Source organism: Phoca vitulina, unplaced genomic scaffold (genome assembly GCF_004348235.1).
Source record: "Phoca vitulina isolate PV1807 unplaced genomic scaffold, GSC_HSeal_1.0 scaffold92, whole genome shotgun sequence".
Taxonomy (NCBI): domain Eukaryota; kingdom Metazoa; phylum Chordata; class Mammalia; order Carnivora; family Phocidae; genus Phoca; species Phoca vitulina.
This window is the reverse complement of record NW_022589795.1, coordinates 1,446,703-1,471,181: the sequence shown is the minus strand read 5'-3', so window position 1 is coordinate 1,471,181 and position 24,479 is coordinate 1,446,703. Positions and strand designations below refer to the sequence as shown.

The 24,479-nt window shown below is 40.0% G+C and overlaps 1 protein-coding gene across 10 annotated transcripts in view; it reads left to right on the top strand.

Moving 5' to 3' along the window:
• Positions 1–24,479, top strand: part of BRCA1 (BRCA1 DNA repair associated) — a 62,254-nt gene that overhangs the window by 17,508 nt on the left and 20,267 nt on the right. For 3 of the 10 annotated variants that reach the window (XM_032396441.1, XM_032396447.1, XM_032396446.1), the window contains exons 4-14: positions 844–921; positions 2,490–2,578; positions 3,134–3,273; positions 4,468–4,573; positions 5,532–5,577; positions 6,531–6,607; positions 7,513–10,956; positions 11,360–11,448; positions 15,555–15,726; positions 22,050–22,176; positions 24,167–24,357. In XM_032396441.1, the coding sequence (XP_032252332.1) occupies positions 844–921; positions 2,490–2,578; positions 3,134–3,273; positions 4,468–4,573; positions 5,532–5,577; positions 6,531–6,607; positions 7,513–10,956; positions 11,360–11,448; positions 15,555–15,726; positions 22,050–22,176; positions 24,167–24,357 (4,559 nt within the window). Of the gene's footprint in view, positions 1–843; positions 922–2,489; positions 2,579–3,133; positions 3,274–4,467; positions 4,574–5,531; positions 5,578–6,530; positions 6,608–7,512; positions 11,554–15,554; positions 15,727–22,049; positions 22,177–24,166; positions 24,358–24,479 lie in introns of those variants that run through there. The other 7 variants (XM_032396444.1, XM_032396443.1, XM_032396451.1 and 4 more) reach the window with 7 other exon arrangements.

Genomic DNA, 24,479 nt, shown 5'->3' with positions numbered 1-24,479 from the left:
GCCGAAGGCAGACACTAACCGACTGAGCCACCCAGGTGTCCCTGGCTGTTCACTTTCTTCATGGTATTATTTGTAGCACAAAAGTTCTTAAGTTTGATTTAGACCAATGTATCTATTTTTTCTTTGGTTGTTTGTGTATTTAAGAAATCATTGCTTAACCCAAGGTCAAAAGGTTTATAGTTTTAGTTCTCACATTTAATTCTGTGATCCATTTTGAGTTAACTTTTTTGGATTGTGTGAGGATTCTAGCTTCTTCTTTTTGCATGTGACCATTTGGTTGTCCCAACACTATTTGTTGGTAGACTATTCTTTTTCTATTTAATTATCTTGGTGTCATTGTTTAAAATCAACTGACCTTAGATATATGGGTTTTTCTGTACTGTCAGTTCTGTTTTGTCGATGTATAGGTCTGTCTTTATGCCAACACCACACTGTCTTGATTTATTATAGCTTTGTAGTGACGTGCTGAATTTTTAAACTAATTATAACCGTTTTACTTAAACTATTTACCATTTATATCTGATTATGCAATGTGAAATAATTATGAATATATCATTAAATATGCCATGTTAACTTTTTAATTAGTTTTATTTGATCATAACAGTCAGCCCTATGCATGTAAGTTCAGTTTTCTTAGATCATTGCTTACGTAGTTTGGTTTTCTGCTTATGCAGCATCTAAAAACAGTTAAAGCCATTGGTTGTAATTCACCTGCCATTACGTTTAAAATGGCTCTTAAGGGCAGTCGTGAGATTATCTTTTCATGGCTATTTGCCTTTTGAATACTGTCTACCAAAAAAAAAAGTAACTTGAATTGTTCTTTTCGTTCTTTATAATTTATAGATTTTGTATGCTGAAACTTCTCAACCAGAGGAAAGGACCTTCACAGTGTCCTTTGTGTAAGAACGATATAACCAAAAGGTATCTAATTTGGGTAGTGATCGGAGGTTGGACACATCAACAGCAGGGAAAAGTAGAAATTCCTTAATAACAGAGCCGGTGTTCCTCTCAAACTATTCATCAGTAGAAAAATGTATAAATGAGTGTTAGGCTAACGGAGTAAATTATTTCTGAAGTCATTTTCTTGAAAGTTTTATGGTAGATCTGTCTTATAAAGGTATTAGCAATTCATTACCTCTTTCTAACGCTTCTGAATGGCGCAAAAACGTGCAGTCTTATCTAAAGTGGGACTGTACCATTCTGCCCCCATTGTCTCCAGGTCCTGCTTTTCTTTTTCTTTCTTGCGCTTATTTCTACGTAATTATTTATACACACACAGCGTGTTTATACATTGTGGGTCCCTCCCACCAGGACGTAAGTTCTCTTAGGGCACTGGCTTTTTCTGTCTCAGTCAATGCTGTTTTTTCAATGTTTGGCACATAGTATTCACTCAGATATTTAAAGGAATAAATGAATTACATTGTCCTACAACTTTTCCTAAACCGAAATCTCTCTTTTGACATTATCATCTATGATGTGGGAAACAAAGGCAGAAGAAAAATTATTAAACTTCCTTACTACTTACAGCCCATTGACAAGTCCTTGAAACGGGCAGAGTGACATTCCTCTAGGGACTCAACTGCCTCCATGTTGACACTTTGCGCAGGGCACATGGCAATCTTAGCCTGACCCTCCAGGATCTTGTAAGTCTACTTTAACATATAAAAATTCCTTTATCTCTAACCCCCAAGATAATGTTGGCAATCATCCCCCAAGCGTATGACCCACCGATATACATCTGAAGGGTCTCATGACTAAGGTTTATTTTTTATTTTTTATTTTATTATGTTATGTTAATCACCATTCTATGACTAAGGTTTTATTAGACAGGAGTAAATGACCTTTTCCTAACAATAACTAGCCCCCTCAAGGTCCTGGAAACCTTGCTTACAAAATTCCTTAGAGACTTACGCTATCCCTAACTCCCTCCCGACTTGAAAGTATATAATGGGCCACTCCTCATGACCCCATTGTAGCTCTTCCTGCCCACGGGTCCAGTCCCCGTGCTTTAATAAAACCACCTTTTTGCACCAAAGACGTCTCAAGAATTCTTGGCTTCAAACCCTAACATCTTTCCTACATCAGTCTCTCTGCTTTTGAAGTAACAAAATCATCATTTCACAGAAATCCCTGAGAGCTCAGATTAGGAGGTTGGGTGGATGGGGTTCAGGTGTTAAGAATGGTAAGTTCTCTATGCAGTGGATTTATATCTACTATGGATTCAGAGTACTGTTATTTTAGATAATAGGCTTTTGGTAGGCTTGAATGGCAAAAAAAAAAAAAAAAAAATGAAAACAACCCATCCTGACACACAGTTTGTTCTGATGTTGATGATGTTTTGATTTAATGCCGCTCATAGCTCTGTTCTCTAAATAGAATTTTTTTACTGTTGCTACATCTGTTTTTTGTCTACACATCTTTCCTTATTTTAGTGTCCTTAAAAAGTTGATAATCCTTTGCTGAGTGTTTCTCAAACAATTTAATTTCAGAAGCCTACAAGAAAGTACAAGATTTAGTCAACTTGTTGAAGAGCTGTTGAAAATCATTCATGCTTTTGAGCTTGACACAGGATTGCAGTGTAAGTGTTGCAAAGCCCCGGGGCCAAAAACTCAGGAAGTTCTCACAGTTATTCTGTGAATAGGCAATAGCACCTTTTGGTCTATGCTAATTTTAACTCTTTCTCTGTGATTTATTTTTTAAATCATTCCCGCTGGTCTCACACCTCATTTTGTAGGTCCTGAGATGCACATTTTTCACATTTTAGCATCTCCAAAATTGGGAGCAATTTACCACCTGTGGTGTGCCATTGTTAATTTAGTGTGTTTTCTCTCTAAGTGGCAGAAAATAATGGTGCGTCTTGCATCATTGATATCTTGGATTCAATGAAATATGGTATTAATAGGCAAATTTGTTAGTATTGAGGTGGGGAAAAAAAAGATTAGAAATAACTTTGACAGTCTGTGTGTTTCCTAGGAGTAGAATTTCCAAGGTAGATTAAAAAAATGTTAGGTAAGCTTTAATGCATTGTCTTAACAAACCAGAGAGAGCATACACAGGATTTCGTTTGGTTCTTTGATACTGTTACGATATTGTTTCTAACTACAACAATAACATTTCCCTTTGTAATTCATAGTTGCAAACAGCTATAACTTTTCAAAAAAGGAAAATAACTCTCCTGAGCATCTAAAGGAGGAAGTTTCTATTATCCAAAGTATGGGCTATCGAAACCGTGCCAAAAGACTTCGACAGAGTGAACCTGAAAACCCTACCTTGGTAAAGCCATTTTCATTTATTTTGGTAACATCTCTTTATTGAGCATTGTGAATTAGTGAAGGTGCTAGATGCTCATGGATTTATGTAAAAAGTCAGTAAACATAGGGCACCTGGGTGGCTCAGTCGGTTAAGCATCCTACTTTTGGTTTCAGCTCAGGTCATGATCTGGGGGTCATGGGATCAAGCCCCGCATCGGGCTCTGTGCTCAATGCAGAGTCTGCTTCAGATTATCTTTCCCTCTCCCTCCTGCTCAATCGCTGTCTCTCTAATAAATAAAATCTTTAAAAAAATAAAAACTTCTTTTTTAAAAAAAAGGCAGTAAACAAGGTAAGATAGTAAATTAAGTGGTTGGTCAAGAGTTAGAAGAGCTGAGAGAAGGTCCATGTACCTAGTGTGGGCAAGAGAGACCTGGGTCCATCCCCTGCTTTAGTGCTTTATCCATTCTGATGCTTGTCTAAAATAGCCATGAGGTCACTGATGTCTTTAAGGTTTGCGCTTGCTGGTTTTTAAAATAACCATCTCATGGCAATTCTTCAGGCATGAGGAAGTATCTTCTAATTTATTTTCTTTGAAAAGTTGCCTGGGAAAAAAGTCAGTTTTTACCATTTGAGAATTGCTTCAACTTAAGAGGTGTAATTGTCAAAGAAAATGCAGTGATTTGCTCTGTTGTTACTTGCATATGAATGAATAATGCAGATCTTAAAAATAATAGTTCTCATTGTACCAGCATTCATTTTTCAGTAGATGTTGAAGGACTCAAAAAGAAGGAAAGTTTCATCAAAGTAATGTAGGATTTTTAAATATTCTTTCCTATACTGAATGTTTTTAGGATTGCTGGGTTTTTATTCATAACCCTGTTATCAGATGTGATTGGAAATGTGTACTAAATGAATTTTATTCCCTTTCTATACTATAACACAAAGTATTAGCTTCAAAATACGCTTTTCTTCAAAAAATTACATAGATAATACATATTCAGTTTAGAAAAGCTTAAAACAACAGAGAGAGGAAAAAATATTCAAACCACATATAACTCATACATTTTGATTTGTAGTTTGCCAAGTGTTTTTTCCAGGTGTCAAATTTTAGCTAATTACGATGGTCTGTTTTGTCCATGGCCTGGAGTTTCTCTTCAAGAAAAGAAACACAGAACCGGCCAATAATTAGTTGATCATTCTTTACTGTACTGCTTAGCAGGAAACCAATCTTAGTGTTCAACTCTCTGACCTTGGACTTGTGAGATCTCTGAGGACAAAGCAGCAGATACAGCCTCAGAATAAGTCTGTCTACATTGAATTGGGTAAGAGACACAAATTTTGTTAAGTTTAGAATAATAGTTGCTGTATTATTGTCTTACAGTTATACCAAAAGCCTCATAATTTATACAATGACAGGGAACTTTGGGAAGTGGAAATAAAATAATTTTATTTTTCCAGCCTTATGGTGTGTTACAGATAGTGTAAAAGATGTAGCGCTCACCTTTTTATAAAATAAGACCCTTATTTTATAAAGAGAACAAAGGAAGGCTGTCTTGATTATAGCATGTGTAAACATGCTTTGGGAAGATGGAGAGTAGGGATAAGAAATAACATGATGGGATGGCTAGAGCATTTGGAGGGATCCAGGATACATTGTACTAGACTAGGAAGACTTTTAAGAAGAGCAGAGCTCCGTTCAAACAGGTCTCTCTAATTGTCTTATCTTTTAGAATGTATTTATAATTGGAAAGAGTGACCCTCTTTGGGTTCCCAAGTACCACCGTATGTCTACCATAGCACTTACCAGATTCTTTTGAAATTACCTGTATGTCTTTTCCCCTCTTAAAGATCATAAGTCCCAAGACAACAGGTGTTGTGTCATAAAAATAATCAAAATAACTATAATAGCGAATATTTAGGAGCACTTACCACGGTCCAGGCACTAGTGGGCCTTACTTGCAAAACTCATTTAAGATCCTTGGCAAACCCATGAGGTTGTTAATGTTATTATACTTATTTTACACATGAGCAAAAAAAGGCACACGGAGGTTGAGACATTTTGCCAAGAAAACAAAGCTGGCAAGTGGCAGAGCTGTGATTCAGACTTGGGACTTCTGTGTGACTTGCCATATGTTTCATTATGTCTGAAGATTTTATATATAGTGAGTGTGCAGTAATATTTCTTGAATGAATATCTGTTGTGCAACGAGTACATTTATTGAGTTTAACTCTTTCAATAAAAATCCTTTTATTGATTTGTTATCTGGGGAATTTTTTTAGGATCTGATTCTTCTGAAGATACAGTTAATAAGGCAACTTATTGCAGGTGAGTTAAAGAGAGCCTGTGTCTGTGTAGTTGGCATTTTTGTATTTAGTTAATTAATATTAAGGATTGGTTTTTAGGTTAGAATCATGGCATTGGAACAGACCTTAAAGGTAGTTTACTTTTTATAGGTGAGAAAACCTCTTAGTGGAGTCCAGGAGAGTATAAAATAACAGAATCCTGCTCAGACTTGCTTCCAGCAGACAGTTGTGTCTGACTTAGTTCCTCACGCACAGTAGCATTTTGGCTCATGAAAATATTAAAGGGCTTCATTTTCAATTCTTTTTTTGTTCCTTAATTCCATCTATCTCTCAAGCTTTGTCTATATGAATTATACAATAATCTACAAGCCACCACCCCCCAACTGGGTTACCTGTCAAATTGCTTTCCTTAGGAATTATTGCTTAACCCTAAGATCTGTGATGGCTTGTCTGAACTATGGTGGTACCATTGCCAGTCAGATCTTGTTTGCAAATGACTTTTTCCTAATCTCTCATTGGGAGAAAATGTTTTTTAGCTGGAAGAGAAGCACAGAGGCAGCGTTGTGTTTTATTAGAATGTCTGCTCTATCCCAGCGCGCCCTTTGTTTAAGTATCTTTGCTCTTGCTTTCTCATTAAGATATACTTTTAAATTATGTTGGTTTTTTTTTTTTTTCCTTTACTATCTTTGGGTATTGTTTGGCTACCATTTAAATTTTAGTTCTCTTTTGCCCGTCCATAAAGCAATGTATCTATGCGACTACTCTGATTTTTGTGACTGTTTTTCCTCAGTCTTTGACCATTTCATTTTGACTGGAAGTTTCTAAAGCAGAGTGCAAACTTCAAAAAGTGAATCAAATTGATCAGCTTACTGCAACCATACCTAGAGGAGCTAAAATACTTGATCTTGCTTATTTGACAGCTCTTTGAGCATATAACTAGTGTTTCTCATTAAGGCTTCTGTCTTTTCTCTGTAGTGTGGAAGGTGACGAGTTGTTACAAATCACCCCTCAAGGAGCCAGGGCTGAAGCCAGTTTGAATTCTGCAAAAAAGGGTAATGATAAGTCTTTCCAACTTAACGGGCATTGAAGAGAGAATGGGTAGATCCTGTACTGTAATCAGATTATTCTGAAGACCATTTGGGACATTTATAATTCACAACATCTCTTTGCAGAGTTCGAATGTCCTTCTTTCTCAAATGTCATGGTACAGGCTGATCTGTTTCAATGGCACGAGGCTGATGTGATTATAATAGTACCCTATGTAACTGGTTGTTGCCTTTTAATTGACGGGTTTGTGTTTCATCTTTTTTTTTTTTTTAGCATTCTTTTATTTTTATTTTTTTTAATTATTATGTTATGTTAATCACCATACATTACATCATTAGTTTTTGATGTAGTGTTCCATGATTCATTGTGTGTAACACCCAGTGCTCCATGCAGTACGTACCCTCTTTAATACCCATCACCAGGCTAACCCATCTCCCCACCTCCCTCCCCTCTAGAATCCTCAGTTTGTTTCTCAGAGTCCATAGTCTCTCATGGTTCATGTCCCCCTCCGATTTCCCCCCCTTCATTTTTCCCTTCTTGTACACTGGTATTTAAATATAGGGAGTATGAGTCGGAAGATAGAACAGAGCACTGTATATCTGATACCCAGTCTGCTTTTAGTTCACTGTCAGAGGTTAGGGAAATAGGAGGTGTGGTTTATGAACAGGGAGAATTCTGAAGTTAAAGTTTTAAGTATCATGAGTGGAAATAATGAGAATCTAGATAAATAGGAATTCTGTGAAAGTGCATGAGCTACATCTTCAGTATACTTGGTGGTTTGTGAGGTTAGTTTCTCTAAAAATAGCCAGGTGCTTTATTTCCAAGTTGTATTAAGTGTACATATTAAGTGTACATATTTTTTCATGGTAATGCAGTTTTTAAGCACCTTGTTGTTTTTGTATACTTTCAGCTGCTTGTGAAATTTCTGAGGACATAACAAATATTGAACATCATCAATCCGGTAATAAAGATTTGACCACCACTGAGAAGCATGCAACTGAGAAGCATCCAGAAAAGTATCAGGGTATTTCTGTTTCAAACTTGCATGTGGAGCCATGTGGCACAAATACTCATGCCAGCTCATTATGGCATGGGAACAGCAGTTTATTACTCACTAAAGACAGAATGAATGTAGAGAAGGCTGAATTCTGTAATAAAAACAAACAGCCTGGCTTAGCAAGGAGCCAACAGAGCAGATGGGCTGAAAGTAAGGAAACATGTAATGATAGGCAGACTCCCAGCACAGAGAAAAAGGTACTTCTGAATGCTGATCCCCTGTGTGGGAGAAAAGAACTGAAGAAACAGAAACCTCCATGCTCTGACAGTCCTAGAGATTCCCAAGATGTTCCTTGGATAACACTGAATAGTAGCATACAGAAAGTTAATGAGTGGTTTTCCAGAAGTGATGAAATGTTAACTCCCGATGACTCACATGACGGGGGATCTGAATTGAATACTGAAGTAGCTGGTGCAATAGAAGTTCCAAATGAAGTGGACGGATATTCTGGTTCTTCTGAGAAAATAGACTTAATGGCCAGTGATCCTCAGGATGCTTTGATATGTGAAAGTGAAAGAGTCCACACCAAGTCAGTAGAGAGTAATATCGAAGATAAAATATTTGGGAAAACCTACCGGAGGAAGGCAAGCCTCCCTAACGTGAGCCACACGAATGAAGATCCAATTATAGGAGCATGTGCTATAGAACCTCAGACAACACGAGCCCATCCCCTCACGAATAAAGTAAAGCGTAAAAGGAGAACTACATCAGGCCTTCATCCTGAGGATTTTATCAAGAAAGTAGATTTGGCCATTGTTCCAAAGACTCCTGAAGAGCTAGTTGAGGGAACTGACCAAATCGAGCGAAATGGTCATGTGATGAATATTATAAATAATGGTCCTGAGAATGAAACAAAAGGTGATTATGTTCAAAATGAGAAAAATGCTAACCCAACAGAATCATTGGAAAAAGAATCTGCTTTTAGAAGCAAAGCTGAACCGATAAGCAGCAGTATAAGCACTATGGAACTGGAATTAAATAGCTCCAGTTTGAAAGCCCCTAAGAAGAACAGGCTGAGGAGGAAGTCCTCCACCAGGCACGCTTGTGTGCTTGAATTCGTAGTCAATAGAAATCCAAGCCCACCTGATCATAGCGAACTACAGATCGATAGTTGTTCTAGCAGTGAAGAGATGAAGAAACAACATCTGGACCAAATGCCAGTCCGACACAGCAAAACGCTTCAGCTCATGGAAGATAAAGAACCTGCAACTGGAGCCAAGAAGGGTAGTAAGCCAGGTGAACAGATAAATAAGAGACTTGCCAGTCATGCTTTTCCAGAGCTAAATTTAACAAACGTACCTGGGTTTTTCCCTAACTGTTCAAGTTCTAATAAACCTCAAGAGTTTGTCAATCCTAGCCTTCGAAGAGAAGAAATAGAAGAGAGCCGAGGAACGATTCAAGTGTCTGATAGTACCAGAGATCCCAAAGAGCTGCTATTGAGTGGAGGACGAGGTTTGCAAACTGAAAGATCTGTAGAGAGTACCAATATTTCATTGGTACCTGACACTGATGACAGCACTCAGGACAGTATCTCGTTACTGGGAGCTGACACCCTAATAAGGAAGGCAAAAACAGCACCAAATCAACGTGCGAGTCTGTGCGCAGCAATTGAAAACCCCAAGGAACCTATCCACGGTTGTTCTAAAGATGCTAGAAATGACACAGAGGGTTTTGCAGATCCGTTGACATGCGAAGATAACCACACTCAGGAGACAAGCATAGAAATGGAAGAGAGTGAACTTGATGTGCAGTATGTACTCAATATGTTCAGGGTTTCAAAGCGTCAGTCATTTGCTCTGTTTTCAAATCCAGGAGATCCAGACAAGGACTGTGCAACGGTCTGTGCCCACTCTGGGGCCTTAAGGAAACAAAGTCCAAAAGTCACTCTTGAATGTGGACAGAGAGAAGAAAATCAGGGAAAGAAAGAGTCTGAAATCAAGTATGTGCAGGCAGTTCATGCAACTGCAGGCTTTTCTGCAGTTGGTCAGAAAGCTAAGAAGCCAGGCAATGATGCCAAATGTAGCATAAAAGGAGGTGCTAGGCTTTGTCAGTCATCTCAGTTCAGAGGCAAGGAAACTGAACTCCTTATTGCAAATAACCATGGAATTTCCCAAAACCCTTATCATATACCACCACTTTCTCCCATCAGATCATCTGTTAAAACTCTATGTAAGAAAAACCCGTCAGAGGAAAGGTTTGAGCAACATTCAATGTCACCTGAAAGAGCAATGGGAAATGAGAGCGTCATTCAAAGTACAGTGAGCACAATTAGCCAAAATAACATCAGAGAAAGCACCTTTAAAGAAGTCAGCTCAAGCAGTGTTAATGAAGTAGGTTCCAGTACTAATGAAGTAGGCTCTAGTATTAATGAAGTAGGTTCCAGTGGTGAAAACATTCAGGCAGAGCTAGGTGGAAACCGAGGACCTAAATTAAATGCTATGCTCAGATTAGGTCTTATGCAACCTGAAGTCTATAAGCAAAGCCTTCCTGTAAGTAACTGTAAACATCCGGAAATGAAAAGGCAAGGAGAAAATGAAGGCGTAGTTCTGTCTGTTAATGCAGATTTCTCTCCATGTCTAATTTTAGATAACCCCGAACAACCTATGGGAAGTAGTTGTGCTTCTCAGGTTTGTTCGGAGACACCCGATGATCTATTAAATGGTGACAAAGTAAAGGGAAAAATCAGCTTTGCTGAAAGTGACATTAAGGAAAGATCTGCTGTCTTTAGCAAAAGTGTCCAGAAAGGAGAATTCAGAAGGAGCCCTAGCCCTTTAGATGATACACATTTGGCCCAGGGTCACCAAAGAGGGGCCAGGAAATTAGAGTCCTCAGAAGAGAACACATCTAGTGAGGAGGAAGAGCTTCCCTGCTTCCAACACTTACTATTTGGTAAAGTAACCAACACACCTTCTCAGTCTACCAGTCACAATGCTGTTGCCACAGAGGGTCTGTCTAAGAAAACAGAGGAGAACCTAGACTCACTGAAGAGTAGTTTAAGTGACCTCAGTAACCAAGTGCCATCAGCAAAGGCATCCCAGGAACATCACCTTAGTGAGGAAGCGAGGTGTTCTGGTAGCTTATTTTCTTCACAGTGCAGTGCATTGGAAGACTTGACTGTTAATACAAATACCCAGGATCCTTTCTTGATGTTTGATCCTCCTTCCAAACAAGTGAGGCATCAGTCTGAAAACCTGGACGTTCTGAGTGACAAGGAATTGGTTTCAGATGATGATGAAAGGGAACTTGGCCTCGAAGAAGATAATCACGAAGAAGAGCAGAGTGTGGATTCAGACTTAGGTATTGGAACCAGGTTTTTGTGTTTGCCCCCGTCCGTATTCTAGAAATGAGCTAACTGTTGATGCCTTGTGGGGGAGCACGTTTTACAAGTTTCCAAGTGCAACTAAAGTCACTGCTTCTTAAACTTTACACATGTTCCTCCTAAGGTGCCTTTCCTTAGAAGTCCTTTACCCAACTAGCACATCTTCTTTGCGTGAGATCTAATTGTTGGTGGACTTGTTTCTGGTTTTCGTTGTTATGATTTCCAAGAGGAAATCCGGGTGTCCCAAAACAAGGAGTGTAATAATCATTTTGCATAACCCGAAAGTGAAGTTTGTCCTGCCAATGGGAAGACATGGGTACAGCAAGTTGCAGTATGTGCTGTCTGTTTTTACATCTGAGCCTATTTTTGTCATCATTTAAGGTGAAGTGGCATCTGGGTACAAGAGTGAAACAAGCCTCTCTGAAGACTATTCAGGGTTGTCCTCTCAGAGTGATATTTTAACCACTCAGGTAAAAAGCTTGTGTGGGTGTGTGTGTGTTGTGTCCTCAGCGTTTGGTAGCGTGCATCCCACATTCTGACATTTGCTTGTATCATCTTTTAGAATTCATGGTACCTTGTCTCCTCAAAGTAGATTGTAAGCATCTGAACGGAACTCATGCTGCCTTTTGTTTCATACACACACACACATATACTAGCTGGCTGAGAACACTCAATCCTGAATTTAATGAATAAGCTAAACCTTCAAAACGAATTCTCCCTATAGAAAAAATATCTATGAAAGCACTACTGTATGAAAGAGAGGGGTGTGTTTATTCTCGGGACCAAATTGGAACCTACAGAATTCTCTTTCTGTTAGAGACGATCTAGCCTTTCGTTGTTTCGTGGAGATTTCTTTTTGTTCTTTCTCTTCTAATCTGGTAGTTGTTTGTTCTTTGGTGCCTGTAAGTCCTCTTTTTTCTTTAAAAAAGAAAGTACACAATTTTACTTCCTGTATCTCATGGTCAAGACCAATATTGGGGTTACTTATGAATGGGATAAGAGCCTTGTCATATCTGCGGCATTTGATAACATGAATGTTCCAGTATGACAGAAAGAACAGTCTCGAAAAAGCAGTCTATCACAGCGTTTAAAGATAACACCATCATCTTCACAGAACAGGTAATAGTAGTTGCCTTCGGAGCGGGGAAGTAGAAGACTGGGAGGAGGAGGAGGAAGCCCTACTTTTCCCCGAATATCCTTTTGTGCCTTGAGTTTTATACCATGTGCGTACATTAGTTATTTAAAATACTAAATTCTGTGGGTTACCCAGTAATTATTATTATTAACTTATTGATACATATTCTTCATTCTTCTTTCTGTATGTGCACAAGAGGATGTGTACACCTTACCTTTAAAAAATATTTATATCCTACTCCATGTACTTACATTGTAATGTTGTTTTTTCTGTCATTAAGTTTTCTTCAGTGATTCATTTTTAATTACATAGAGTATTCTGTCTTTTGGGTAAGCCATGATTTATTCGACCTGTTGCTGAATATGAGGGTTGCAGGGTAAGAGGCACAGTTTGCTATTATGTACAGCACTATGGTAATATCTTTTATTTTTTATTTTTTAAGTAAACTCTACACCCAACATGGGGCTTAAACTCACGACCCCAAGATCAAGAGTTGCGTGCTCTACTGACTGAGCCAGTCAGGCGCTCCTGTAATAGTATCTTGATAGCTAAATATTTGCCCATGTTCCCAATGATTTCTTTAGTATAAATTCCTAGGACTGGAATGTTTGGTCTTTGATACATATTGTTACATTGTTCTTCAGAAGGACTGAACAAATGTGTATTCTTCCAGTCCCTGTGGTACTTGATGATTCCCATTTCCCTGTATCTTTGCCAACACAGGTGGTATCCGGTTTTAAAATCTTCTAATTCTTGGCATTGCTGTGAGGACTACAGAAAGAAAGGGCTTGTCTTTGCCTGTTTTCTGTACAGAGCAGATCCCTCTAGGATTTAAACCTGGTCAGGAAGTCAGGAAGAAACCTGTTCCGTACTGAGTTGTCACCAGTGTTCTCCCCGTCTACGGGATTGCCATGGTGACTAATGAACAAAAAGACTAAGCAGACCTTTTCTCTGCAACTCCTATGATCCTTTGTGGGTGTGGATTTGGGGCTCTGTTGACCTTTCACCAGTGCCTTTCATCTTTTTGTCCCTTGTGTTTTAAGGTTGTAGGTCTCAATTTCTGATTCTGTCCAACCTCCTTGTTTTTCATATTCCCGATCTTATTCCCAGAGATATGTCTATTTCTTCAAGATTCATTTTGCAAAGTGTTTTTATCAAGCATTTACCCCAAAACAGACTTAAGGTCAGATTTCCTGGCTAACTTAAATCTACAGTAGCACAGACAGGCAAAATGATTGAAGCAGGATCTTTTCCCTCTATCTGTTTAAAAACTGAATTAAGGAGAAGTATATAGGAGATAGAGAAACCCTAATTTGGTACCATTAGTATCTGTTTTTAATCAAAGACTGATTAACTGTATTCATTCATTCATTCATTCATTTCTGCATTAAACATTGACTGAGTACTTACTACCTGTTAGGCATCGGGAACACAAAAATGATTAAGGAACGATTCCTCCCATCAGGAAGGGTCCAGTATTCCACTTCGATATACTAATGCATTAGCAGTATGACTGAGGTAGTGGGGGATCGTTCCTGATAGTAGATGTAGATGGTGGGGACTTCCAAAGGAGCCATTTGAGCTGGACCTCGCAAGAGGAGAAGAGTTTTTCCAGGTAGAAAGAGAAGGGGGGCAGCAATCGAGGCAAAGAAACCGAGGCATGAAATGTCCAGAAAGCACAGTTTTCCTGTGACTGGAAAACAGGGCACATGGGTAGTTTAGGGAAGAAATAAAAGATCAGGGTGTGAAAGGCCTTTTGAATGCTGTGCTTAGGAATTTGGACTTCATCCTGAGGGCAGTATGAGTAATAATTATATGGTGTTCAGAAAGTATTAACTTACCTGAGCAGTGGTATACCACTAAGGTCCTTATGGAAGAAAGAGACATGATAAACATGGCTTTTAAAGAACTTCCACAGTAATGCAGCTGTATTAAAAGAGATCAGAGTAGCATGTTGGGAATAGAAAAGAAGAATAGGGCCAATTCCAGAAACACTTAAGAATTAGAAAAAAAAAAAGCCTCAGTAAGCAATTTGGTTTTGGTCTCCCAAATGTATCTGGGCAATTACCTGCAAGGGAATTTAGGTTATAAAGTAATTCCTTTGGGAAAACCCAAAGGAAAGTTCTCTAATTACAGTTCTCCTGTTACTATTTTTCCTGATTTTCTAACCTATTTTAATGGCCACAGAGAGGTTCAGATGTGATGGTCATGCCAGAAGTGACTAATAGGGCTTCAGAAGCTTATCAGATAGCTGTGCACTCGGTTTCCTTCCAGATTTACTGAGGCGGCTCCAGGGCCAGGCTGTGATCAGCAACAGAACTACCCACAAGCACCACGTGGTGGCGATGGCGCTGCCGCAGACGCTGGCCACAGGGCGGTCTCAGGGCAGCAGCAGAAGCCTTTGTGACGCTGGGAATACGTTTTCTGGTCATGAAAACCTGAAAACTGTGAACTCAGTGTTGTGGGAGAAAGTAGATGGCTTGTTTTTAGTAGAGGGCAAAGTCGTTTGCAAGGATCAGAAGCAACGGAGGGTGAAACAGTCTGTTTCCCTGGGGTTCGCCGGCAACCGTTGATGTTCCTTTTAACAGTGATGAAGAAATGTATGTTTTGGAAAGCTCTTTACTTACCAAAAACCTAAGGCTTAGCAGATTTCTTCCTTAAATGGAGAAATAAACATTAGAAGCCCCATAAGCAAGAAGAGCCCATTATCTTGAATTGAAAACAATAACTGTCCTTACAGGATTTCCCAGGGCTCTTTCTGCTAGATCCTTCCCTCCAGCAGGTGATCTCTAGGTACCCTCTCCGGATGCAGAACGGCAACACCATGAGGGCTATAATCCCCAGAACTAGAACGTGCCTCGCATATAATAGATGGTCAGCGAATAGTTGTTGAACAAATAGATAAATCAGTGGATTAGCTCTTTGCTCTCTCTCTTTTAGAAACTAAATGGTCAAAGAATCCCAGAAGAAGAGTCCTCAGCAGCCAGAAATCAGACGTTATTATATGGACTAATCCAAATCTCTTATGAGTCCCACTGTCCCAAATCTGTGAAACACAGCCTGTGTAAAATGTTAACAGAATCATGCTAATTTTAAATATCGTGTTTGAGTACCTTCATTGTAGTTTTTTTTTTTTTTGCTCCCTAGCTTGAAAAGAAAATAACCAGCTTTGAAAGGACATCACAATAAAGCCAAGTCTATTTGGGAGAGTTTGAAGAGTTTTTTTTTTTTTTTCCCCCACCCTAACATTATTCTGAAATAATTTCATGGGCATTAATTGCAGGAATATGGTTGGATTAAAAGGTGTTCAGCCAGAACTCATAATTCCATATGAGGTGGTTTTGGTTCCCGTGCTAAAATTAATTGGTGTGACATATTCTTGCTCTCTGGCAAGTTGCTAAAAGAGTGTGACTTTCCTGGTGTCATTTCTTGTGTTTACAGCAGAGGGATACCATGCAAGATAACCTGATAAAGCTCCAGCAGGAAATGGCCGAACTGGAAGCTGTGTTAGAGCAGCATGGGAGCCAGCCTTCTCACAGCTCCCCTCCCCTCCTAGCAGACTCTTGTGCCCCCGAGGAGCTGCTCAATCCGGAACAAAACACATCAGAAAGAGGTTTGTCATATTGGCCAAGCTCTGGTATGTTAAGCAGAATTCTTCTCCTCCCTAAGCCTTTATCTTTCTAAAAGGAGTGGGCCTGGGGGGCTCAGTCAGTTAAGCATCTGACTCTTGATTTGGGCTCAGGGTCCTGGGATCAAGCCCCACAGCTGGCTCCGTGCTCAGCGCAGAGTCCGCTTGTCCCTCTCCTTCTGCTCCTCCCCCTGCTCATGCTCACGCTGTCTCGCTCTCGCTCTCTCAAATAAATAAATAAAATCTTAAAAAAAAAAAAAAAGTGTGGGCCTAACTCCAACATTTTATGTTCTTTGCTCAGCATAGGTTTGCTGAGTCACTCTATGGGTAATTTTATTTAGAGCCTTGCCTCTGGTCCCTGCTCACACCTAATTTACCTTATAGAGTAACCAAGACAGTCACGAAATGTCATCGTCTGACTGAGTACCCACAGTGAGGAGATGCTATGGGGAGCCCATAGGAAAGTGAGTGTGATGGGGGAGACTGGAAATAGACAACCCTTCATTCTAGAAAGCTTAGAAAAAAACAACACTCAGACTTAGTCTTTTAACAGTGGTGTCAAGTCCGAAAGCCCTATTTTTTTTTTTTTTTTTAAGATTTTATTTATTTATTTGACAGAGAGACAGCGAGAGAGGGAACACAAGCAGGGGGAGTGGGAGAGGGAGAAGCAGGCTTCCGGCTGAGCGGGGAGCCCAATGCGGGGCTCGATCCCAGGACCCTGGGACCATGACCTGAGCCGAAGGCAGACACTCAACGACTGAGCCACCCAGGCTCCCCGAAAGCCCTATTTAATGTGTGTTCTGGTTTTGAGAGAGAGCTGTCCTAGGTGTCAGGAATTGCACCATGATCCACAAAAAGTCCAGTTATGCGGGAGAGGCAGGCGCTTTATAACAGCATTGTGGTTATCAACAAGACCAGATGGACCTCTGAGAGAAGGCATTTGGAGTAACCAGGCAGCTTGGAATTGATCAGAAGTGAGCACTGGGGGCACCTGGGTGGCTCTGTCATTAAGCACCTGCCTTTGGCTCAGGTCATGATCCCAGGGTCCTGGGATCGAGCCCCACATTGGGCTCCCTGCTCGGCGGGAAGCCTGCTTCTCCCTCTCCCACTCCCCCTGCTTGTGTTCCCTCTCTCGCTGTGTCTCTCTGTCAAATAAATAAATAAAATTAAAAAAAAAAAAAGTAAGCACTGAGCTGAGGAATAATGTGGCATAAATGAAGGAAAGTGATCTAGAAGTTTGAGTCTTTAATTGGACAGACCCTTGTGGAAGACAGCACATCAGGCAGGTTGTAAACAGGGGCAGATCAGCAGACACATGGGTGAGAGGCTGTGCACAGGCACGGATTCCACAGGGGAGCTGCTGCTTAGGGACAGGCAGGTGTGGTGAGCCCTCCCAAAGTGTTCTTCACTGCTGTCTCCATGATACCTACCCAGCTAACTTAGTGTGAAGGTTCCTTCTTCGTTGCTCCCTTCCACAGCCCTCCTGGGGGCCTTAGGGCCTGCCTTTTCGTCTTTCTAGGAATTCAAGTCTTAATTCTCCAGAATAGTGTGGCCCTGGTCCCAGAATGTGCCTTGCAGTATTTTTGTGTTCAGGGAGAAACAGTAGCTCATGCATGAGAAGCTGGGGACTCTGTTGCTATGGCAGTGGTTCAAAATGTATTTCCTTAAATGCGTTCTTTGTAACCGTACCTTCATTTAGTCATCTCCCAGATAATGAAGCCTAAAGTCTCTTCCCCAGCACAGTTCTCTTCTTTGGGGTGCTTTCAGCATCTTCAGTCTAAAAACAGACTAGACTTTCCATGTTAATGCACAACATAGAAAATGTTATTGTCTGGCTTTGAATATGTGTATAAATCTACTGTCTCCTCTTTGGAGTGTTGTGTGTGCACATTTATTTTTTCCTGAAGATCTGCAGACAACGTGTTTCTTGTGGCTTTCTTTCATTTTAAAATTTCATAAGTGCTATATTTTTATACATTATGCTTTACTACGGATTTGAAAACCTTTTTGGAAATTTCTTCTGAATCTCTGTATAACATTTTTGTCAGGAGCTTTTATTCTATCCTTTATAGTAAACTTATTCACAGTCTTCTTTCTCATGAAATTATAGCATCCTCAGATTTCTGAGGTAGGTGGGTAAATGTTGAAGCAGAGGGAGAAGCAGGCTTTCTCCTGAGTAGGGAGCCTAATGTGGGACTTGATCCCATGGCCCCAGGATCATGACCTGAGCCGAAGGCAGATGCTTAACTGACTGAGCCACCCAGGCGCCCCTTAAGCAAACTTCTTGATCTAGGAAGGGTAGTTTTGTTTACCTTCAGCTGTATGGACATATTTTTTAATGCGCCTTTTATTTTTGGATAATTTTAGATTTACAGAAAAGTAGCAATGTTAGTACAGAGAGTTCCTGCCGGAATTCTACCCCTTATCTAGTTTTGGTTTCCCTAATATTATCCTACATTACCATGGTGCTTTTGTCAGACCCAAAAAACTAACATTGGTACATTACTAGTAACGAATAAAACTGTAGACTTATTTGGATTTCACCAGTTTTTATTTTTAAGATCCTATATATTTATCTATATATAAAATCTATAATTTAAGATCCTATATATAAATATAAATTGTATGTATATATTTTTTAATCTCTGGATGGCAGGATTATGGGTATTTAAGATCCATTATTCTTTTTTTCTTTTTTTTTAAGATTTTATTATTTGAAGGACACTTGGGTAGCTCAGTTGGTTAAGCATCTGCCTTTGGCTCAGGTCATTATCCTGGGGCCATGGGATCAAGTCCCATATTGGGCTCCCTACTCAGGGGAGAGCCTGCTTCGCCCTCTGCCTGATGCTCCCTCTGCTTGTGCTCTCTCCCTCTCTGGCAAATAAATACCATCTTAAAAAAAATAAAATAAAGATTTTATTATTTGAGAGAGAGCACAAGCAGGGAGAGGGGCAGAGGCAGAAGCAGAGTCCCCACTGAGCAGGGAGCCTGCTGGTGCGGGGGCAGGGCTCGGGGGCTGGATCCCAGGACCTCGGGATCATGATCTGAGCCAAAGGCAGATGCTTAACCAACTGAGCCACCCATGTGCCCGATCCAATATTCTTAAAATGATGAAAGCCCTTTTACTAGAGTCTTTACATCAAATGTTCTGCCCTTAGCATAAATCTGTCCTGGGGTTTATCTAGGGGTCATTCCCAAGCCTGCATATTTTTGTGCAAATGTGTGTCCTTACCCATTATAAATTATGTGTACTTCCCTCTACAGGTAAAGCTGTTTCATATCAAGCACTTTGTTGGGTTTTTTCCCTCCTGGATTACCTGTCATTCATGAAGCAAACGTTAGCATTTGTAAGATCACAGTCCGTTACAGTGGAAGTGATTTTCAGACGCATCTGAGCTTTTCTGTCCCGCAGTATGTTCATTCCTGGAAGCACTTGTTAAAAATTCCCAGGCTTCTGCCCTGGAAATTCTGAATCAGTTGGGGTGGGTGGGTTATGTACGTTTTAAAACTGAATTTCATTGTAGGTCCTGTACTTTGTAGTTTATCATTTCTTTTTTTTTTTTTCTTTTTAATTTTATTTATTTATTTGACAGAGAGAGACCGGGAGAGAGGGAACACAAGCAGGGGGAGTGGGAAAGGGAGAAGCAGGCTTCCCGTGGAACAGGGAGCCCGATGCGGGGCTCAATCCCAGGACCCTGGGATCATGACCTGAGCTGAAGGCAGGCGCTTAACGACTGAGCCACCCAGGCGCCCCTAAGTTTATCATTTCTTTTTTTTTTTTTTAAGATTTTATTTATTTATTTGACAGAGAGATAGTGAGAGCAGGAACACAAGCAGGGGGAGTGGGAGAGGGAGAAGCAGGCTTCCTGTGGAGCAGGGAGCCCGATGTGGGACTCAATCCCAGGACCCTGGGATCATGACCTGAGCCAAAGGCAGACACTTAACAACTGAGCCACCCAGGTGCCCTAGTTTATCATTTCTTAGAACTGAATTTCATTTTAGGTCTGTATTTTGTAGTTTATCATTTCTTAGTATCTTTCATTCTTCCCTGATGTTTTTTCCTTTGATCCCCCCCAATACTTTGCATAATTCTTAGTACATAATAGGCAGTAAGTTTATTAAATGTTTGGTCTAGCCCATATTCCCTACCCATGAAGAATATAATAGGTTAAGACCCCCAGAAGAGGGGGTGATTTAAGAGAGACTGTTCCAGGACTTAGGCTCTGGGTTCTGCTTTATGAAATAAGGATTAAGGAAGAAGAGCAGAAAACTTTTGTCCTGGGTTTTTTGTATACTATTGAGTTATCGAATCCAACTCAGGTTAGTTTAATTTCTTTGTAGTTTGAGCCTTATTGTATTGAAAAGAGTGGGGCACCTGAGTGGCTCAGTCAGTTAAGCGTCTGACACTTGGTTTCGGTTCAGGTTGTGGCCTCAGGGTCCTAGGATTGAGCTCCATGGGGCTCTGTGCTCAGCTAGGAGTCTGCTTGGGATTCTCTCCCTCCCTGTCTGCCCCCAACCCTGCTCTTGAGTTCTTGTGCATGCTCTCTCTCTCTCAAATAAATAAATCTTAAAAAGAAAAAAAAGAGCAACTCATATGCCAAATGTTTAGACCATGGAATGACTGTAATATCTGTGTTTGTGTCTGAGGCTCTCCCCTCCACCCCCGTACCCTTTCACTTTTTTTTTTTTTAACCCTTTCCAGTGTTTAATTGTTTGGTGTGATTCCTTAGACACTACACATGACCCTTTTTTTTTTTTTTTAAAGATTTTATTTATTTTTGACAGAGACAGTGTACAAGCAGGGGAAGCAGCAGGGAGAGGGAGAAGCAGACTCCCTGCTCAGCAGGGAGCCCGATGTGGGGCTCCATCCCAGGACCCTGGGATCATGACCTGAGCCGAAGGCAGACGCTTAACGACTGAGCCACCCAGGCATCCCTACACATTACCTTTTATCAATTATCACCCTGTATTTGGGGGGAAATGATACACAGTTGAAAGAAAAACCTGCTGGTTCACTGTAAGACTGCTTGCTTTCAGCAGTTAGGAGTTCCTGTGTTCCTAGAAAGGCACACGTCCAGAAAAGATAGACATAAAGCAAACTAGAAATAATGCATTTGAGGAATAACTTGGGAGATCAATGGTTATTTCCCCCCAAGCTACCCAGTGACTTAAAAAACAATTTAGGGGCACCTGGGTGGCTCAGTCGTTGGGCATCTGCCTTCGGCTCAGGTCATGATCCCAGGGTCCTGTGATCGAGCCCCGCATAGGGCTCCCTGCTCAGTCGGGAGCCTGCTTCTCCCTCTCCCACTCCCCCTGCTTGTGTTCCCTCTCTAGCTGTCTCTCTCTTTGTGTCAAATAAATAAAATCTTTAAAAAACAAACAAAAAAACAATTTAATAAATATAGCCTTTTGTTTAAATTTTTCTACCTTGATTTATGTATTTGAGCTTTTCTAATAAAAGCTCAAAATAAATTACAGTCGTCAGTGATTTTTTAATGGGTAGAAGACATTTGTAATTTTAAGTGTTTGTTTTTGCTTTTTAAAAGATTTCTGCCTTGAAGGCATTTCCTAGAAAGCAGTGGCACAATAATACATTTGGAGGAATTAATAAATAAAAAGGACGCACTAAGATGCCAGAACTTTGCCTTGGGTCTGTTGTGTGTGTTTTCCTTTTCCTGTGCCATTTCATCAGCAGTTCCATAGATTACTTCAAAGTTCCTTATCAGTCAGCACCTTGGATTTTGTGTGTGTTGGTTTTTTGGTTTGCTTTTTTTCTTAGTCATTGAAAAAGGGAAGCAAAATGTCACCTGTTTTTTCCTTCTCATCCGACCTCTCCCCTGTTTCCCCACAAGTGCAAAAAGCTCAAACCCTCATCCTCTACAGTCTTTGATGTGGAGGCAGTAGAGAATGTGCTTTGTGCTTTCCAGTACTTTCTCTTCCCTGTTATCTAAGGGAACTTCAGGATAATTTATTTTGCTGCAGAGATTAAAAATTCATTTCCTATTCTTGTTTCCTTATCATTCAGGGCCAAAAAATGTATGTTTTTTTCCAGCCTCGTCTCAGCCAGGTATCTTCATTTACTCCATCCTAAAGTGTTTCCTTTCATTGTCCCTACTATTTTTGAGTCATTTAGTTTCATCTGGTGCTGCATCACTTAAGTTTACAAATTCTGTCTGATATACTTGTTTAAAAACCAATTTGATTGTCACAGGTTGCTGCTTTTGAAAAAATCGATATCCTCACCTGAATTACCACCATCAGGACAAAGCAGTAAAGTAGATTTCTTTGTTTTCTCATTCCATTTAAAGCAGTATTAACTTCAGAGAAAAGTAGTGACTATCCTATAAGCCAGAATCCCGAAAGCCTTTCTGCTGACAAATTTCAAGTATCTCTGGATAGTTCCACCAGTAAAAATAAAGAACCAGGAACGAGAAGGTAAGAAGTAATAAATGTCAAGTTGTAGTATCTAAGTAACATCTTTACTTATATTGAACTCTTATTATTAAATTTTTTTCACCATCCTTTTTCTGTTTTTTTGTAAAGAACCATTTCTAACCTCTCATTGCCCCAGGACACTTCTTTTGTTTAATTGCACGTAGGTTTTCTGGATCTATACAGGGCATGAGCTACGAGGTCAGAAATGCACAGTAGATCTGTTCCTTTTGAAGGGCAGAATAAAATATAGAACTGAAACCTAAACAAGCCTGGGAGCTGAGGTAGACCAGCAGCCCTTGGCCCTGATTGAAGTTTTGGCCTCTCTAGAAAAAGTTTAGCTATTGATTTACCCCACAAAAATTCAGAATATCTTTCAGGGATGTCTATGCAAATCATTATTGAGATAAGACTGTAGCACTTCATATTTTCAAAAGTACTATATCTGCTTCCTCATTGGATCTTTACAATACTGTGAGGGTAAAAGAACAAGTAGGGACTGTTCTTCCTATTTGATAGTACAGGACAGAACCTCAGAGCCATCAGAGTCCTGCATCTTACCACTCTAGGAAGGAAAAGGAATTCATATTTATTGAGTTCCTACTGTGTGTCAGTATACTTTTATTTTTTATTTGTCTTCCTGAAAATAGTGACAAGTTGTCGATAATCTAATCATACTATCTTTCAAGCCTCTTGAACTAGGATATATTTTTGAGGCTGGGAGACTGACATTGTGGCTGTGACAGAGAATGCAAAGATCTGGCCTCCACAGGCGCTAGCCCATGTTTAGAGGGAATGACTTCATTGCCATGTTTTAATCAATTGAGCTAACCATCCATTTAATATTTACACTAAATATCCCTGTACCTCCTCCTCCTCCTCAGTGTACCCTACAGAGACTTCTATTAAAGAACCTACGCATTGGGGCACCTGGGTGGCTTAGACAGTTAAGGGTCCAATTCTTGATCTCAGCCCAGGTCTTGATCTCAGGGTTGTGAGTTCAAGCCCCACATTGGGCTCCATGCTGGGGCGGAGCCTACATAAAACATATATTGAATATATATTTCATATATATTTCATATATATATATGGAAAAAAAAGAAAAAATACCTACACATTGATTGAATGTCCTCTCTCTACTAGAGTACCTGAGAGCGGCAATTCGGGTTTTGCTCATCTTTAATGCACAAGGCCTACTTTTATTGCCTGACTTGTAGTAAACACCCAATAACTGTTTAATAGACAATTATTTAATGTATTTTAGTTATTAACATTATTATGTTATAATATCTTCTATAACCCATTATAATAGATTATATATTATAATAATTTTATTATTTGATTATTTAATAACCAGAGTTATTTAAAGGAAACTCTTAATAATGCATTTGAGGATGAATTCCTCAAATCTCTTAAGTATCGTTTAAATCTGTTGCTAAGTATCTTATTCCGCAAAGCCCTAAGCAGCTGAAAGAGTGGAGGACAGAATCACTGGGTGCACAGTACTTTATAGCTGGCTTTTGTTTTGAGAATGGCTTTGGACATTGAAAAGACAGGAGGTAGGGATGATTCTGTGAATTCTGCTAAAATTGGGTAGAAAGAATGAGTGTAGAAATGTCAAGATTAATCAGCTTTCTATTTTCATGAGAGATCTGATTCTAATACATCCATTTGGACTCAAGTGGAATAGCGTATAGAATTTGATTGAGTGAGTGGGAGTGGAGAATTTGGTGAAATTTGCTGACACGCTTTTAAACAGCTGAGAGATACCCTGCCTCAGCCCAGGCCGTAAGGGGAGCTGTTATATGTCAGCCCTGACACATTGGCAGGCTTCATGAATCTAGACTTCTGGGCAGTCACTTGGGTTCTTTTTTCGCTAGTCATTCCCCATCTCCCTGACAGTGAGCTGTTCCATTTGTGTGTCCGCTGCCCGGGAAGTATGATGAGTCCTTTCACAAACTGTGGTGGTGTGTTTCTCCCTTCATCCTTCTAGGTCTTCCCCTTCTCAATCCCGGTTGTTAGATACTAAGTGGTATGTGCACAGCAACCCAAGGAGTCTTGAGAACACAAACTGCCCTGCTCAAGAGGAGCTTGTTAAGGTTGTCAGTGTGGAGGAGCAACAACTGACCAAGTCAGAGGCGCGAAATTTCATGGAGCAGTCTGATTTGCCAAGACCAGATCTGGGTACTGTTTCATCTGTTCTAATGGAGAAAACAACGTCTGTTTTACTTTGAATCTGACCTAAAGATATTTTGGTTAACGAACTTTTCAGATGTCTAGCATGTCTAGTCTATCTATAATGAATG